A 20,129-nucleotide genomic window follows, 5' to 3' on the forward strand; every position below is an offset into this window, starting at 1 on the left:
CGGCGTGTATAACTTTATATACTGATTATGGTTGGCGTTGTCGGTGATATCCTTGGCAAACATCATTGTTGGACCAGCTGATCTTGTAAAGTCCTCAGAATATCTCGCCAGACCAATTATTGTTGTAGCAACATCAACATCCTTCTGAATTGATTCAATATTTTTTCCATCAATCATGTATGTGGCGCTATCAAACAGTGCCATAATTCCGTTGTTGACAAAACCAACACGCAGATTGGCACCATATGCCGTATCATCCCCCTTTACAAGTGTACCTTCTACTTCAATAAACGCTTCAGCGGGCAAGAAATATCTACTTGTATCATGAACCTGTAATTCGATTCTCCCCGGATGATTTGGTTGTCTTGCGTCATAAGAATAAAACTGATAATCACGTACTGACTCGTACTTAAGGACAGGTGCCTCCATATCAAATGCTGGGTCTGATTCGCGCCTGAACATTTTATTATAGTTACCATTTTTCCAAATGATGATCATCGTCGACGAAGACCGCTTCCTGCTATTAAATTTGCCGTTATATTTTTTTCTGCTTCTTCAGATATCGCCGCTAGTTTTTGATTTGCAGCCTGATTTATTATTTTACTGACATCTGCAGGCATCACCTCAGTACTTGCCAGTTTCACCGGTGGTTGTTGTTTTCGTCGCAATAATCGTGATAATCTTTCTTTGATCGCCGAGAACGCCTTACCAGCAACATTGACAATTGCACCAGGAGCTTTATCACGAACAATATCAATAGCCTTCATCGATAATTGTTTTGCAACAGGCGCTACTTTTGGAGCTATCCTCGTGAATAATCCTCGAATGACATCACCAAGTCCATTTCCGTAAATAACACTATAGATTGGTAATCGTGAGTTTACCGCTCTAACCTGTGTGGGTTTACGATGATTATCATGCACAATCATCTTATTTTATTTACCATTTATCTAACAACTAGTCATCAACGAGCTCATCAATAAGTTCTCGGTAAACGCCAATATCCATGATACCACCTTGAAATAGTCGCCGACAAATATCAGCTGCTTCATTGGTTATTTCTGGTGAATTATTTCCAGCTCGTTTTCCTCCTATGAGAACTTCTAACCGTGATACGTCATTGATGATATTATCAGGACATAAACCAGATCCTGTTTTAGGTTCATCTTGAGGTGTTTTAAATACTGGTGGTTGCATTACCGGAGTAAGTACTTCAGTGATGGCCGGGGGTGAACCTTCTCGAAATCCATGTGGTGAACCTGTCGGTGTAAATGTCATTTTCGGTGCAGAAATTTTATGTAAAGGTGAAGGAATTTTCTTCGAGGAGGGTGATTTAAGTGACTCTTTAGCCTTTTTAATTTCCGACATCAACCTTTGCTGTGGCGAAGAAGATTGTTGTTGTTCTATTTGTTGCAGAGGTGGAGGAAGCTGATACTGGGAGGACTCTTCTTGTTCTAGTTGTTCCAGTCTCTCTCTATAAAGTCTTTTTACGTCCTCTTTAAGTCTTTCAAATTCTGGACCTCTAGCTTGTTTTTTGTTGTAATATACGCGATATATCCATTTAATGAAATTATCATCATTTGTTTTTTCATAACGGGGTTTTAAAATACTAGATTTATTAGATATACTATTTAATATTGCTTCAGGTAATCTCTCTCTTTCAGTTTTTCTAATTTCCTCAACAACTCCTTCGTTAAATTTTGCAATTAATTCTACGTTTTCTCCTGCTGGTTTGGATTTAGATGCAAGTTTTTTTCTCACATCGGCGACTCCGGTACGAAGTTCTTCAATGCCTTCACGTATTTCCTCATTAACAGGTGGAGGTTGAGCTGCAGCTATTTTCCCGGCTATGCCAGGTGGAAGGTCTCGTAAAATCTCCCTCGTCTGTTCAGTCAGCGCTGCAGTTTGTTTTGATACCGGAAGAAGATCTTCTTTGATGACAGTTCTAACTTTCTTAGTAGCTGCAGTGACGGGCTTAAACAGTTTTTTAGTGTCCTCTTCATACTCAACTTTTGCTTCTTGCTGCGCTTGCAGATTTTTTCTAAATGAGTCTCTGACAGGAAGAAATTTTTTAATTGTTTCTAATCGTTCTCGTGCTGTTCTTGCAGTATGAGATTCTGGATGTACCATTTTATTATAACATAATAATTTAATTAATATCAGCAGAAGAGGAATACAGAAGTTTGATGATATATTATAAACACAGAAAAAACATAAATCCAAAAATAGAAAAACCACCATCAGAACTTGAATATTACTTGAAACATAGAACAAATTCCGAAGATTCAGATGAAGATGAAACAGATGAGGAAAAACGACAGCGAGAACGCGTTGAAAAATATTCATCAAACTTGGTATGGTGGTAAATTAATAGCAGCAGAGAGGGTACCTACCAACGTTGGTCGTCAAAAAAATAAACAAGAAATAAACACGTAGAGTACTTTATTTTTTCAGATACTATTTCGAACTGGGGTTTTATTAGTACAATCGGTCATTGCAAAAATAAACATCTCAAGGAAAGTTCATTTGTAAAATCTGGACCTTTCTACGAGATGATTTATTTGTTTGTTTTATTTGTTTTTGTCGGAATTCTATGGTCTGTTCACCCTCTCTGCTGCTTCTCTTATAAACAAATAGACTAGTTAAAGGTTATGTCATCTTTTCACTTCCTTTTTTCGCAAGTTTTATTTATTTGCTGCCATCATAACATGTATACTGAATATTCACTTTATACCTTTTGCTGTGTCTTCATGACTTTCATTTGTAGCTAACAAGCTTCATACACTGAGATGACCTGTCTCTTTTGCTTTTCTAACTGCACTCTGTATCCTTGTGCACCAATTTTATATTCAATGTCTTGAAGCACAGTATCAAACTTGGTCCAGTAATCATCAAAGTCATTTTGACTAATCTCCATAGTGGAAGAATGACCAATAATATAATTCCTATAAGAACGAATTCGCTCCACACTAGCTCCAAGAGATGTGTCCCTTGGCTGATCTTGTGGATCATTTCCCCAGCCCGTTGATGGAACAGGAACAGTGCTGACATTTCTGATCAAAGTATATAACAAAGAGAGATCAAACTGTTCCACTGTAGCCGTATACCGACCTTTTGGATCCGGGAAGACAAGTTGACTTTGATCCTGGTTAAGAAGTGGTCTACCTTGCTTCCTGGTCAATTTGGTTTTGCTGGCGAGGATTGCCTGGTAGATGTTTGTGTGTGGTGCGGGAACTTGAGTGAGTAGGACATCTCTCATAGCATTTCCACAAACAGTTACAAGTCCAACACAGAGGCGAGCATGATTCATGTGCTCACGTGTTATGGGTGCATCTGGATCATGTACCTAAAATAAAGAGTATTACAGTATTATAGTATTACAATACTGAAGTCCTAAATGACTAAACATAGAGTAAATATTATTATTTCATTCGTGTGATCAGTTCACAAATAAATGTCTGCTATGGGAGAAAAGGGTAGGGTTTCCATTTGACCGCATAAGGAAAGTGCCCAACTCTGTGACAATCAGGATACCCGTTTTTCAAACAGCCATATTAATAGCATTTGTATTCTTTATAGGACTCTCATTGTTAAAATCCATTTGGAAAAAAACCTGAAGGTAAAATTCATGGCTGTAGACCATAACATAACCAATATACTATTTCCTTCGAATACAAGTGGGCAGTTTCAAAAGAGAAATCAAGAAGGATTGTATTTCTATAAATAGATTCTGGCTAAGGGTACTGCAATATCGCAATGTGTCTGAGAAGATGCCTTGTCTCTTTTCTCAGGAAGATTTACTAAAACAAATTATTCACGTATAAAATCATTTTTTTGGCAGTGGTCTAAGAGACATTGAAAATGTGTTATCAAGTCAAATATTGTCACCATACATACGGCCCAGGTACTTACAGACCCAAATAAACAATGTTATAGTCTGATTATACCTCCCCATTTTTTGTACCTCACTACTGATTTCAATAGCAAACATCTTTAATGTGATAAAATCGCAAAGAACCCAGTCAATTCATTCACTGATTCATAAGATCTAACCTGACTGTGATGAGAGTGGCCCTAACACTGGCATTCTCTTCACCTAACATGCTTAAAGGACTTTCCATCCTAACACTGTGCCATATTGCACACACTATGGGCAAGTCTATCTTCCTCCGTGAACAGAGTGATGTAGTTCATACTCTTGGGTAACTGCTATATAATTTGGTAAATCACCATAAAATTGAAAGTTTAGAGTTATGTCCCTTTGCACACATGCAAATAGAATTAATCCGCTTGTATCACACAACTTTACATTTATTGTTTGTATATATTTAGAATAAATACCATATACTCTGGTTTCCTTTCTGTATACAGTGTTACCTGATGGTGGTTTACCTATATCATACATTATTTTGATTTAGTGAGTTCAGTTCACCCCATGCTGAACAAGCAAAGTGATTATGATCAGAAAAACAATATATCTTGATCAGACAGGCTGTACAATGCAACATAGTATGTGTACATATAGGCTCATGGTAGATTCAAACATTATAACTACGAGAAGTCTTGTAAGTGAACGGTCCACATTAGGACGTGATATCACTGTTTGTAGAGCTCTGAAAAGGGGTGAAGGGCTGAAAGAAGTAACTGAGTGGTTGAGCTTTCTGTATCTTTTGTGTTTGCATTGTACTGAAGGCGTTGTTTTAGCTATGGTGCTAGTTGGGTTGGAATATACCTGTGTGGTGCTCTCAGTGATGATGTTGGCCTGGAAGAAGATAGGTGTTATTATGTGGTGAGGGACCAAGGCTTCCGGACCAACAGGTCTGCGGGGAATGAGGTTTTACAGATCCTTAACAAGACCAGGAGGGGTGGACCATTTATGGTGCCTCCTTGACCATCAGGCTGAGCATTGGGCCTGAAAATACCTTGCGGTTTTAAACTGGATGCCACAAGATATATTTACCAATTTAGTATAGGAGTGAAAACCTGTCCTTTAACACTATACGAGTGAAAACTTGTCGTTTATCAATATTTTAGTAAAAACGTCATTTATCACTATTTGCTTAAAAATTTTGTCATATTTTATGTAAATCCTTTTGTCATTATTTGAGTGGAATCACTTTAAGCAATTCGTGTTTGTTTCTTTTTTTTGCATTTACTTTTTGTTCAATATCAGTTCATTCTTTTCCATTTAAATTACAATTCGTTCCAGGTAGGTACTGTATTATTTATATCAATTATTTAACTCAGTGAGCATCATTTAGATAAAAGTCCAACATTTGGAATTGATTTTGCATGAGTTAGGTGTGGGTTTTTGTCTACTGTTAAATCTTCTATAATCACATATCGTATTTTCGTTAGCGTTCTTCATTGTAATCTGACTCCAACCTGGTTCAACTTGCTACAACATGTAAACTCCATGGGAAAGGCAAATGTATAGCTGTCATTCTATTCTTTTGCTTCATTGACCATTGTATATTTCAGAAGCAGATCATGTATTTTCCTTCTTTGTACATACATGTCTAGTTGTCCATTCACCCCTTCGCTGAAAATGGGCTTGGCCAGGAAATGGAAATGACTGGCAAGCAAGGTTATCGTATACACTGAAAACTTCCGTTTTGAATGAAACGCACAGACAATATCGGTGTTAATGTCCCCCATCATAATCAGGTTTGAAATTATAAATCAATAAATGAACTGACTAAATTATGCATATCTTTTATCTCATTTTAGGTTTTCATTTTTTAAATAGGTAGGGGTAAAAAAATGGAGAGGTATATTTAAACTATACATTAGGTCAGTAGCCAACAGCTCAGGCACTTACATAAACAATTAGATAACACATGAAAACAGTAGCCTACAGTCTTCATGCTGGCATTTATATTCCCATTTAGACAATATCACATAACAGTAGTTTAAAGAAAAGAAAATCAAAATAGTATTCCCCTTCCATACAGTAATGTTGAAAATAATTTACCTCATCTGCAAGCCACATCTGAAAAGGTGGTGAGAAATGGAACCTATCTTCAGGGACATCCCGAGATTCTTGGCAATGTACACGTATCTCATATTGTAAGTTCTGGTCCAGACAAGAAGTAATCTTGGAGAGATTCAGAGTAATGAACTTTCTAACTCTGGTGCACAACTTTGCATCCGGGATCTTGAGGTCATTAATCACCATCCTTGTTATTCTCACAAAAACAACATGGTCCTTACAATGCAAGGTCATTCTGTGAAACAGGTCTAGGTCAAAAACAGCACAGCCACAAAAAAGAAGATTGTCTGATGTCTCATTATTCTTGGCGACTGGCCAGTGAGCTACACAGGCTGCAAGAAGCCTGTCGAAGATGGTAGGTGGCAGAAACTTTCCTTTAAAGACATAGCACAGGATTGATGTGCTCACCATACAGGGATCTGGTTGTGGGTGGATAATGTCTTTTGGAGATTCCTGGGGAAGCATGCAAGGGGTTAAAAAGTAGTTCTCTACCTGAAAGTAAAGATCAGAAAACTATACAATAAAATTAAACATAACAACAGTTATCAGTGCCACTCTACTGTTTTAAAAAGTGTATGCTTTGACAACCAGAGATGCTGCCATGATTTTTTGATAAGTGGGGATTTCCCCCTTGTCACAAAAATATGAGGGGGATAGAACAAAAATAAAAAGGAGATGAAACTGCGCTAGTTCAATATTTACATAACATTTCAAAATCCATCTCTCATTCTTCCTTATCTACTCTGTAAGACCCGTATTGAAATCAAAATTTTCAAACGTTGGTGCCTCTAGTTTTATATAAATTAATATGTTTATTAAAAAAGTGCACTGAACGTTTAGATTGTATTTTAATTTGGCTTGTTTGCCTGCCGTTTACACATTTAATTTCGAAATACCACTGAAATGTGGGGTTGGTTGACATGCTATTTTCGTCCATTCAGCATGTACATCAGATCTGAATTTGACATCATTGTGTTGCTTCTAAATCATTCACTGCTATCTTCATTAATACTGTCCAAGACTCAGAAATCTGATATACTTCCTCACTTTAAAAATAAGTTGCCCTCATTACTATGATCAGCCACTATTTGCCAAACTAAATTGTCATATATAGAGGTAAACAATGCCATGAATCCACTATGTTGGGTTTTCTAGATAGCCCTTATCATAAACGCGCATTTGGAAAACTTTGTTTATGCAAGATTCAAACTCTGAGACAATGCCTATTATGGGGCCCAGTGTGCCAATCAAATTTAGTTTAACAACCTTAAACATGAAGCCATATAAACCAGATGTTTCAAAAATACATACATCACATACATGCGCTACAATTTTTGTACAACTTCTTAAGTACCATATGGGTGAACGTTTGAATATTGTTGTATATTGCGCAGACTACATTTTCATGTGCGCAACTTGAATTTAATTTGTGGGAGATCTCAAGTGGTCATGCACTCTGGGAGCATCTTTGGACAGCGAGAATGATCGCTTTGAATGTTGTATCTTCATTCAAACCAACGAAACTTACGGGATTAAACACACGGTAATACTATATCATATATATAACCATTAATTACCGTCATAAATTTAAAAGTAGAAATACTTTTATCAAAATTATACCATGCAGCATATGTGCCTTCAAAATTCTAATTCAGAATAATTATGTATGCTTTTTATGCTGGTGCATTCATAACACACAGCAGAAAATGATTTATTTTAAGTATGTTGGAGGGCCAGTCCTTTTCACAAGATATTTCCAAGGATAAGGATTAAACTGTTGATTAGTCGCCATGTCTTTCATGCTGACAAGAATATAAAAAGGGCATGTCCTTGGAGAAGACAAGACAAGTCACAAGGAGAAACTGCACATCCTTTGATAATTTTACACATATATGAGCTGGAAGATTGGTTGATATTTAATGAAAACGAGGTTTAAAAAATAAAGCAAAAAACCTCAAATAACCCTATTTTGTATTCAATGCCCTAACTTGGCCTCTGAATAGTTAACAATTATGTCACACCAAAAATAAATAAATATGCCCTTTTAATCAGAGCATCACACTGTCTAATTTCGTAACACCTCTCCCTCGATAACACACACATAACCTGATCCGATGACATATATTGCACTGTAAGTGAGGGCGCAGGTTAGCAATGAACCTCTAAAATTTTTGAAAGGATTGGCATCCCCACTGGACGTTGAGACGAAATATAGTCAGTAGGGGTGGGTTGGTTTATGGGGATGTTCAATGGTTGACTACTAGTAGAATTGTAATGGGAAAAACTGTCAATAAAGAGTATTTTTCAAATGAATTTATTTGCTTGTTTGGGTATAAATTACTTTTATTTTCAAGATACCCAACCTCTTAAAGATTGTTTACAATATTACTCCATGAGGTCTGAACCTATCACATATATGCAAAATCTGTGTGTCATGTCAGTTGTTTTCTTGTTATTTATTCACAACAAAACAAGAGTCCTTTTCTCCAAAAAAGTGAACATTTATTTCCTGAAACAACTGTCAACTTCGAAACTTTTTGATTAAATTAAGAAACGTTGTACTCTATTTGTACGATACTAATTATATGATTTCATCACAACTGACAGTGTCAAATTCAGGAATTTAAAAAAATCTGTAACACACTTTAATTTGCTTCTACATTACTGACCATATCTGTGAAACGAAGATTTTGTTCACCAAGTTCTCATTTTGTATGGTTGCCTTGACAACATCTGTGAATAAATAGGCTAAAGTAATAGTCTTTAATTGATAGTTTTAATGTTAATAGGCACTATTTTAATTTAGCAATAAGAAAACATTAGATGAAATCACTTATTGAACGTATCATAGTGATATAACCAACAGGGTTGCAGGAGTAGCAAAATATTTTCAAGTTGGCCACTTTGACAGCCATGTTTAGGTTGGGCACCATTTGAAACAACTAGATGTCATAGGAAGCCTTTCAGTAAAAACCCTATGCTGATATGACAAACCATTCAGGATGAGTCGTGACAAAATTTGAACATACCCGCCTTGGTGGTCATATTGGATGCCTGAACAACATTATATTTATCACGGCCTTTTAGACCATGGAAATAAATGTACATGTAATGCTTCATGACAATCCTCCAGGTAGTTTTAGGACATAGGGATACAAATATTGTGCTAATGGAAATATGGGAAAAATATCCATAGGAAACTGTTTATTGTTTTTTTTTTACAAACTTTCCTCTGTCACTTACACATAAAATACAGGTCATATTTAATTAAGGATGTTAACAAATGACACTGGACAAGAACTTTCCTCTGTCATTTAAACATAAAATACAGGTCATGATTAAGGATGTTAACAAATGACACTGGACAAGAACTTTCCTCTGTCATTTAAACATAAAATACAGGTCATGATTAAGGATGTTAACAAATGACACTGGACAAGAACTTTCCTCTGTCATTAAAATATAAAATACAGGTCATATTTAATTAAGGATGTTTACAAATGACACTGGACAAGAACTTTCCTCTGTCATTTAAACATAAAATACAGGTCATGATTAGTTAAGGACGTCAACAAATGACACTGGAAAAGAACTTTCCTTTGTCATTTAAACATATAATACAGGACGTATTTAATTAAGGATGTTAACAAATGACACTGGACAAGAACTTTCCTCTGTCATTTAAACATAAAATACAAGTCATATTTAATTAAGGATGTTAACAAATGACACTGGACAAGAACTTTCCTTTGTCATTTAAACAGAAAGTACAGGTCATATTTAGTTAAGGATGTTAACAAATGACACTGGACAAGAACTTTCCTCTGTCATTTAAACATAAAATACAGGTCATGATTAGTTAAGGACGTCAACAAATGACACTGGACAAGAACTTTCCTCTGTCATTTAAACATAAAATACAGGTCATATTTAATTAAGGACGTTAACAAATGACACTGGACAAGAACTTTCCTCTGTCATTTAAACATAAAATACAGGTCATGATTAATTAAGGATGTCAACAAATGAAGCTGGACAAGAACTTTCCTCTGTCATTTAAACATAAAATACAGGTCATGATTAATTAAGGATGTTAACAAATGACACTGGACAAGAACTTTCCTCTGTCATTTAAACATAAAATACAGGTCATATTTAATTAAGGATGTTTACAAATAACACTGGACAAGAACTTTCCTCTGTCATTTAAACATAAAATACAGGTCATGATTAATTAAGGATGTTAACAAATGACACTGGACAATAACTTTCCTCTGTCATTTAAATATAAAATACAGGTCATGATTAAGGATGTTAACAAATGACACTGGACAAGAACTTTCCTCTGTCATTTAAACATAAAATACAGGTCATGATTAAGGATGTTAACAAATGACACTGGACAAGAACTTTCCTTTGTCATTTAAACATATAATACAGGTCATATTTAGTTAAGGATGTTAACAAATGACACTGGACAAGAACTTTCCTCTGTCATTTAAACATAAAATACAGGTCATGATTAATTAAGGATGTTAACAAATGACACTGGACAAGAACTTTCTTCTGTCATTTAAATATAAAATACAGGTCATGATTAAGGATGTTAACAAATGACACTGGACGAGAACTTTCCTCTGTCATTTAAACATAAAATGCAGGTCATATTTAATTAAGGATGTTAACAAATGACACTGGACAAGAACTTTCCTTTGTCATTTAAACATAAAGTACAGGTCATATTTAGTTAAGGATGTTAACAAATGACACTGGACAAGAACTTTCCTCTGTCATTTAAACATAAAATACAGGTCATATTTAATTAAGGATGTTTACAAATGACACTGGACAAGAACTTTCCTCTGTCATTTAAACATAAAATACAGGTCATGATTAATTAAGGATGTTAACAAATGACACTGGACAAGAACTTTCCTCTGTCATTTAAATATAAAATACAGGTCATGATTAAGGATGTTAACAAATGACACTGGACAAGAACTTTCTTCTGTCATTTAAACATAAAATGCAGGTCATATTTAATTAAGGATGTTAACAAATGACACTGGACAAGAACTTTCCTTTGTCATTTAAACAGAAAGTACAGGTCATATTTAATTAAGGATATTAACAAATGACACTGGACAAGAACTTTCTCAAATGTCAAGCCTATGAGAATAGATGAGTCTAGAAAATCGCGAATTTTGTAAAGGGACACCATCTGAATTCATCTATTAGAAGGTTTGATTTTGTTAAAGGACGCCATCTGAATTCATCCATCAGAAGTTTTGATTTTGTAAAGGGACGCCATCTGAATTCATCCATCAGAAGGTTTGATTTTGTAAAGGGACACCATCTGAATTCATCCATCAGAAGGTTTGATTTTGGGACGCCATCTGAATTCGTCCATCAGAAGGTTTGATTTTGTAAAGGGATGCCATCTGAATTCATCCATCAGAAGGTTTGGATGAGAAAGACACTTGGCAGTAGAGACTGTTCCAAATTTCTAACTCTAATGTATCATAATATTATATCTGTAAACTAATCTTTTTACAAATGTATCAATACAAATGAAACGATCCTTTTTAGATGCATCATTTGAGTTAATATATTGACTCTGAAAACAGGTAATATCTGCAATACAGCCAAAATAGTAGGACTTTTGAATATTGTCATTAACTGACCTTCACCCCATTCTCATCAAATGACCTTGCTTTGACAATGACGTTTAACTCTTCCATCTGCCTCAAGATGGCATCTTTGTTGTCATGTAATTCTGGATTCCTGTCCTTTGCATAAATGACATCTAGAGAAAAGAAAACTTATTTTTGATTCACATGAAAAGTTCTCATAATATATGATTCCTGAATTTGTGAGATACTTTTGAAAGCAATCATTTTAAAGACTCTGGGAAATATTTATTCTTACAGACTCCAAAGTTCTTGTTATGATTTCAAGGTCTTGAAAAAATTGTTGTTGTACAAATTTGTTATATTCCTCAATAATTGTGTATCCTGTCATGATTGTATGAATATTAATGACATGGAACGTATTCCATTAATTATTAAAATCTTCACTACATAATAATAGTATCCTCTGTCAATAACAGTCATTTTCCTAAAAATTAAATTTAAAAATTCAGGTTTGGGACAAGGACAATTTACAAACATTAGAATTAAACTTCATAAAATATCAGTTTAGACCAAGCATAGCTTGTTGTCATTATTCCTGACATAAATGCTATACAATTCCAATTTAGACCAAAGGTAGTTTACTGTTATTATTCCTGTAATAAATGCTATACAATTTCAGTTTAGACCAGGCATAGTTTACTGCCATTATCCTAGATATCAGCTCGATTTAATTAAATTTTAGGACCAAGTATCATTTACAATCATTTTCCTAAAATGAAATATTTTAAGATTCCAAGCTACATTACAATGAACTGATTAAAAACAATATGGTGGAGTTCAAACACAACTGCAGCCATATTATTACAACTTCATAATCTTACCATAAGTAACGAAATGAGTGCAAACCAAAATGGTTTTGTAAAATGCAGCAATTCATTTATTTCCCTAGAATACAAAGTGAAAAGGAAAATACAGTATTGTTTATTAAACCCCAAATAAATCCTAAAATTACTGACAAAAGTCCTAAAGATTAAAGTTCTGACATTGTTGTTGCTTTTATTGTTGTTGTAGGGGTTAATGTCATTTTTCAGCACAACATAGGTAATACATGGTGGCCAGTATAAATGATTGAGGAAGAACACGGGAAAACACTGGAAAGAACCACCAACCGACAAGAAGCTACTGACATGCTTTCTCACATAACCACATTAGCCAAATTCGAGATTGGAACCCACGCAGACAGAGATGAAATGGCAGTGATCCATAATTGAGAGCCCTTTAGACTACTTGGCCACTCGGGCCCCCTTTAAAGTGCTCAAAAAACATTAATGGTAATCCAAAATAAATCCAACACTAGAAGTGTTGTTATGCCTTTGGTGGTCCATGCCACAATAATGCAATCCAGGAATATATCCTTATTTGAAATTTCATAATAAATTCAAGTCTTTATTTCCAAGAATGCTATTTGTAATCAGTACTTAAATTTCCAGTGAATGAATAAATTTAAGTAAATTCCAGCCACAGTGAAGACAAGACACAATAATAATACCAATGATGCTGCTATGATCTTACATAATTACATCATTCCAGGATTATATAGTCCTCTACTTGACCTCGGGTCACAAGTAACATTTTCCATTAAAATATATTACTTAATGAAACATTTAATTCTAGAAGGTTCCACATGTTTACAAGATAAAATCTTAGTTAAGATTAGAAAGTCTATTACTAAAATTATAATATAAAATATGGTAAACACAATGTCCTTGACTCCTTGATACAATGATCCAAATAGTTTACCCATACTCATAAGGAAAATATTGGCTATGTATTAGTTGTCTATAGAATATAAAAATGTTTCATGTCAGTTAGAAAATTAACTTGATTAATGATTTGGTAAATAATCTTGCATATATTGAAATTTTCACGATTTTTTGTTCAAATGAGCTTTCCTACAACAAGCCATGATTTGGTTTTCAAATGAGATTTCCTACAACAAGCCATGATTTGGTTTTAAAATGAGAGTTCCTACAAGTCATGGTTTGCTTGTCAAATGAGAGTTCCTACAACAAGCCATGATTTGCTTTTCAAAGGAGATTTCCTACAACGAGCCATGATTTGGTTTACAAATGAGATTTCCTACAACAAGCCATGAATTTTTTAAATAAGTTTACCTATAACAAGCCATGATTTAGTTTTCAAATGAGATTTCCTACAACAAGCCATGATTTGCTTTTCAAATGAGCTTTCCTACAACAAGCCATGAGTTATTTTTCAAATGAGATTTCCTACAACAAGCCATGATTTTTTAAAAATAAGTTTACCTATAACAAGCCATGATTTGGTTTTCAAATGAGATTTCCTACAAAAACCCATGATTTGGTTCTCAGCATCAATCAATGTACAACTTTCACAATAATGAAAGTGAAAAATATCATCTGGACATAATGTTTGGAAAGATAACTCTTGCTAACACTGAAAGCAATGCTTTATCAGATAGCTCCTCTAAACATGGATACAATCGTTTGTGTACTCTTACTAAACATTTTCTCAGGAACTAAATGATGCATGGATAGACGTGACAAAATCAAGATGCCCCTGCATGCAGTGGTCACTGTGACATACAAATATTAACTAGTGACCTTCACATTGGTACCAAAATATAGGCTAGAAATCATGAAACTGAGTGCAGGGTGGAATAGCTATGATTTCTCCATAGTCAGTAGGTTTCATCTTGAATAAGCTACAAAGTTGATCAGCATTATTATGTCAGAGATTCAGACTAAAACAAAACTACTGAAAATTACTCTGCATCTAATATTGTACAACTTGACGAAAACAATGATGAATTAATAACGAGTTAGAAACGACAAACCTATCAGTTCAGGAGTAAGCTTTCCCTGGTTTCTGTACTCAAGCCATTTGTCCTTCATATCAGGATGGCTATCCTGAATGAACGTCTCAGTAGCCTCGAGGGACTCCTGGCAATCAATTGATGTATGTGGACCCTTGCTGAAAATTAAGATACACACGTTATACTATATGCAAATATGACCTGAAGCTTCCTTTACTCTACCGGCCATTCTTAAAGAGAGAAAGATGTCCCCCAAAGAACACGTAAAACATGACTACTGCTCTCTCCATCATGGTGGTACAATCTCCTCATCAGTTTCACTGAGTTAAGGACTCTGAGAGGGTGATGCACCTACCCAGCTTGAGGAGAGGCACAAGGTGCTGATCATATCCTAGAATGGGTCATGCTTGCTCTTTTTGAGAGGGTGCTGCTCAGACCACAATCAAGAGGATAGAGGCTCACTCTCATGTTGTTTTTCTTCGCTCCCTTTTTAGTGACCCTTGATTGAACCCTACCATCCCTGATATTGTCGAATCATCTGAGATCCTAGGACATACTAACTAGCCACAGTATGCACAATATAACAATCTAATCATTCGCATAAACAAAATGAAACTGAACATCATATTTGAATGATTCACTTTCTCTTAGAAATAAAATTACCAAGCTTAAACGGGGGCCGAGTGGTCTAAAGCGCTCACCGTTCCGGATCACTGCCATCTCACCTCTGTCTGCGTGAGTTCGAGTCCAAGGCTCGGATAGCCTGCCAGTAGCTTCTCGTGGGTCGGTGGTTCTTCCCTGGGTTTTCCAGGGTTCTTCCTCCACCAGTTATACTGGCCGCCATGTATAGCCTATCTTGTGCTGAAAAATGGTGTTAAACCCTAGAACAACAACAACAACAATCAAGCTTAAACAAATTGCAATTAGTCTAATTGTTTATGTCAATAAGACAAATATGATAGATCTGAGTGAAGGATCTAAGTGATTTTTGCTCAGCATAACTTGGCTGCTTCCATTTCATTCAAAGTCAACCTATTGACAGGTCAGTTGCCATATACTATTTTCTCTTCTCCCTATCTCTGTGCATCCTCTTTCAGGTTAGCAATTTTCACTTGGTTGACTTCTGTCTCTCTCCACTGTGTGCAACACTTGTGGAGACATTATTTCCCTTCTGAAATTCATTCTCATTTACATGAATCATAATCTCTCTGTTCCTTTAAAGTTTAGTGTCCCCCAACTTGCAGACAAGTATCATTTGGACCACATATAGTGTGAAATACTTATTTCCAGGAGTCAACTTCTTGGCTTCCCTAAGAAAACTCTGATTATTGTCAGGACAGAAATTACGTAACACACTGAATTTCATCTGGATATAACACATCATTCATTTAGCTTATCCAATCAGAATTAGCTTTATCTAACAAATAACATTTTGACACCTCCATCAAGTTTGGAATAATTCTCTCTATTTCATTTGTATTAATTTACTATTTCTGGACAAAACTATTTTTATGACACTTATTTCTGGATACAGATATTGTCTCTGGATTGTCACGATGTTGTCATTTCTCTGCTACTTAACCCCAAATTAACATTGCTTTCTACGTCTCTAACTGTAGTCTTAATTAAAAATCACACGCAAGAGCACCACCCCTTGTTGCAGTCTGGTGATTTCTTGCCCGCTCAGCCCATGTGTCAGCGCTAATTGGCACATGCCATGCTGACCATGAGAATATATCCTCAGTCATGGTGGCGTAATCATCTTTCTTCAACATTCAATCATTACATTCACATAATGTCATGTTAACAGATTGACTATAATATGTTTCATTTTAGAGATTTTTATAGTTCAACAACTCAGTTAAAGTGTATGTTGCTAGCTTGCATGGAAGGATGAATAATACTTGATGTTTCATAATCCAGAGCGATTAATAATCTTAGCAAATACTCATTAGTGAACATGGTTATGATAATAAGAATGTCGTAGTTTAGATGACATGATTTAATTGCAATGAAGACAACTGTATTTGCACTTAACCATATCTCATGTACTACATACACGTAGTTCAATCATTGTAATTTAGCTGTTTCTGATGGTGAGTTGAATAACTTGGTTTCATTTCATTCGGACACTACAGTCAATGATGATCCTGTCTCAAGGGACAGAACTGGAGTCCTCACAGTTGGGAACCAAAACTGTGGGACCAATTGGTCCCCTGGGGAAAAGGAGGCTCTCTTGGGATCAAAAATAAGGTGTCAATATATTCGCATAAGCGACACTAGTTAGTTAAATAACCAAGAAGACATTTTCAGTTTGCATGGAAACAACGCACACCAATGCTACCCTGTTAGAGCACAAGGCAAAGCAAAATGAACTCAACAACTGCAAAATCATCAATATTATAATTTCTTGTTTCTTTACACGTATCACCCAATACCGCCAAAATTCCTCTAAGGTGTTTCTTTATTAACTTTGAATTTCTGCTGAGTGGAAAATACAAATGATTACAGCTAAAGAAGAGGCCAATATGTACAGCTCCATTTCCAAGATGGTTGTGATCAATTGATAGCAATGGTAATAGGCAATGATTCATAATGATATAGAACACATATGACACTGATGTAATGAGATTAACACAAAGATATAGGACACAAATAACACAGATGTAAATACATTAACACAACGATATAGGATAATAATATTATAGGATGCAAACAACACTGATGTAAAGTATTCACACAAAGATTCAGGACACAAACGTCACTCACGTAAAAGTATTATCACAAATATATAAGGCAAAAATGACACTGATGTAAAGGTTAGGACACAAATGGCACTCATGCAACAGTATTAACACAAACATGTAGGAAGGACACAAATGACACCGATGTAAAAGCATTAACACAAACATATATGACACAAATTTCATTGATGTAACGGTATTAATACAAAGATATAGGACTCAAATGACTGATGTAAAAGCATTAAAACAAAGATATAAGACACAAACGACATCAATGTGAAAGCATTAGCACAAAAATATAGGACACTAACGACTTAACACAAAGATATAGGACAAAAACGACAGTGACGTAAAAACATTAACACAAAGATGTAGAACACAAAAGACACTGAAGCAACGGTTTTAACACAATATGTATGACTTAAATGACTGATGTAGAAGCATTAACACAAAGATATAGGACACAAACGGCACTTATGTAAACTCATTAACACAAGGATACAGGAGAAAAATGACACTGATGTAAGGACATTAACACAAAGATGTAGGACACAAACGACACTGATGTGAAAGCATTAACTCGAAGATAAATGACAAAAACAACATTGATGTGAAAGGATTAACATAAATATATAGGACAGAAATGACACTGATGTAAAAACATTAACACAAAGATATTGTTTTACAATGTAAACGCCAAGATACGTAAGATATCAGTACACAATCCAGTTCTTGTGTAAGATATATGTACACAATCCATTTCATATGTAAGATACCAGTACACAAACCAGCTGCTGTGTAAAATATATTTACACACTCCAGTTGCTGTGGAAGATATCAGTACACAATTCACATGCTGTGTCAGATATCAATACACAATTCAGATATTGTGTATCGCCACTGCTATAGCCAATTCAATAAATGATTATTGAAATAAACCAATACACAATTCAGATACTGACTATTGCCACTACTATAGCCAATTGAATAACTGACTTTTGATAGCAAAACCTTAAAAATTAATTAATGTTTACACTTCATGTTTATGTGTAAAATAACTTTGTATGCTCTATTGTAAGATAATTATCAATGGGGATTTGTATGCCCTGCATTAAGGTATTTCTCAACTGGGTTTTGAATGGTCTTTCTTAAGGTATTATTCAATGGGGATTTGCATAATCTACATTAAAGTATTTCTCAACTGGGATTTTTATGCCCAGTCCTAAGATTTTATTCAATGGTGATTTGAAAATTCTACATTAAGGTATATCTCAACTGGGATTTGTATCTTCTGTCTCAAGGTATTATTCAATGGGGATTTTTATATACTGCAAGAGAGGACAGTTCCAAACTCATGATCAAAAGTTTAGCCTGTAATCTGACACAAAATTCTAACCCTTGGGAGCACTTTTCGTATCCTATCTCATGCATATGAATCATTCTAATATTATGTTGGTTTTCGTCTCAGAGCAGCTCAGATTTTTTCAAAGTTGTTGACTGTTGCACTGGATGAAACATAAATCAACAGGGAAATAGTAAGAAATATTGCAGTCTTAACACAGGGTTGTCACAGACTACACTTGTAGCAATGAACCTAAAATCCTTCCCAAAAACTATGGGTTCCTATTAGTAAAGTCAATGGCTTAAAAAAGATGTAAACAAACAATTTCTTAATGAAACTAAGGAAAACATTCATGATATGCTACATATTTGTTATTGCAGAAATAAATTTTGCCTCTGTATGTCCAGCATGAATGTATGTAATTGTCAGTAATGCCTGCAGTCAGTAATGCCTGTAATTATCAGTAATGACTGTATTTGTCAGTAATGCCCCTAATTATCAGTAATGCCTGTAATTATCAGCAATGACTGTATTTGTCAGTAATGACTGTATTTGTCAGTAATGCCTCTAATTGTCAGTAATGACTGTATTTGTCAGTAATGCCTCTAATTATCAGTAATGACTGCATTTGTCAGTAATGACTGTATTTGTCAGTAATGCTTCTAATTATCAGTAATGACTGTATTTGTCAGTAATGACTGTACTGTATTTGTCAGTAATGACTGTATTTGTCAGTAATGACTGTACTGTATTTGTCAGTAATGACTGTATTTGTCAGTAATGCATCTAATTATCAATAATGCCTCTAAATATCAGTAATGCCTCTAATTGTCAGTAATGCCTCTAATTATCAGTAATGCATGTAATGCATGTAATTGTCAGTAATGCCAGTAATTGTCAGTAATGCATGTATTTGTCAGTAATACACGTACTTGTCAGTAATGTCTTTAATTATATGTAATGCCTCTAATTGTCAGTAATGCATCTAATTATCAGTAATGCATGTAATGCTTGTAATTGTCAGTAATGCCTGAAGTTGTCAGTAATGCTTGCAATTTTCAGTAATACCTGCAATTTTCAGTAATGCCTGCAATTGTCAGTAATGCCTGCAGTTGGCAATAAAGCCTGTAATTATCATCTTCTTGATCACTTTAAAACCTGCGTCTTTGACTACAAGTAAGAAGAATGGTCATCCTGCTTTTAGGGAGAGAAAGAAAAGAAACAATGTTATTCTCACCTGAAGTGAAGAGTTGTACCAATTTCACCCTGAAATCTAAGAAACAAATCCCTGTCTTCTGGGGTCATTTGAATTCCTGCCTGGTTTAAGCTTTCCTCAACAATCTGTTCAATCGGCTGAAGACATAAAACATGTAATTTACATTGAAAAGAGTCTTCTGTTAGCTTGATACTTCTTTTGATTTTTTTAATTGTAATGCCTTGATCTATATTTGCTTCGATGATAATAACGCAAAATACAGAAGTATAAATAATTTACATCTTTTTAAATGGAAGAGTTAATATAAATGTGCAGTCTTAAAAAATGTACACTGCATTCATAGCATTT

The 20,129-nt window shown here is 34.9% G+C and overlaps 1 protein-coding gene across 5 annotated transcripts in view; it reads right to left on the bottom strand.

Annotated features, from left to right (window-relative positions):
* Positions 1–20,129, bottom strand: part of LOC149789953 (uncharacterized) — a 173,515-nt gene that overhangs the window by 16,283 nt on the left and 137,103 nt on the right. For 4 of the 5 annotated variants that reach the window (XM_089972029.1, XM_089972030.1, XM_089972034.1 and 1 more), the window contains 5 exons: positions 19,803–19,918; positions 14,501–14,637; positions 11,677–11,798; positions 5,975–6,484; positions 2,735–3,346 (listed from right to left, as the gene is read on the bottom strand). In XM_089972029.1, coding sequence (XP_089828155.1) covers positions 2,768–3,346; positions 5,975–6,484; positions 11,677–11,798; positions 14,501–14,637; positions 19,803–19,918 — 1,464 coding nt within the window. In that variant the 3' untranslated portion in view covers positions 2,735–2,767. The remainder of the gene's footprint in view (positions 1–2,734; positions 3,347–5,974; positions 6,485–11,676; positions 11,799–14,500; positions 14,638–19,802; positions 19,919–20,129) is intronic. The other variant, XM_089972031.1, reaches the window with a different exon arrangement.

This window comes from Sinohyriopsis cumingii, chromosome 10 (assembly GCF_028554795.1).
Source record: "Sinohyriopsis cumingii isolate HCF-2022 chromosome 10, ASM2855479v2, whole genome shotgun sequence".
NCBI lineage: Eukaryota > Metazoa > Mollusca > Bivalvia > Unionida > Unionidae > Sinohyriopsis > Sinohyriopsis cumingii.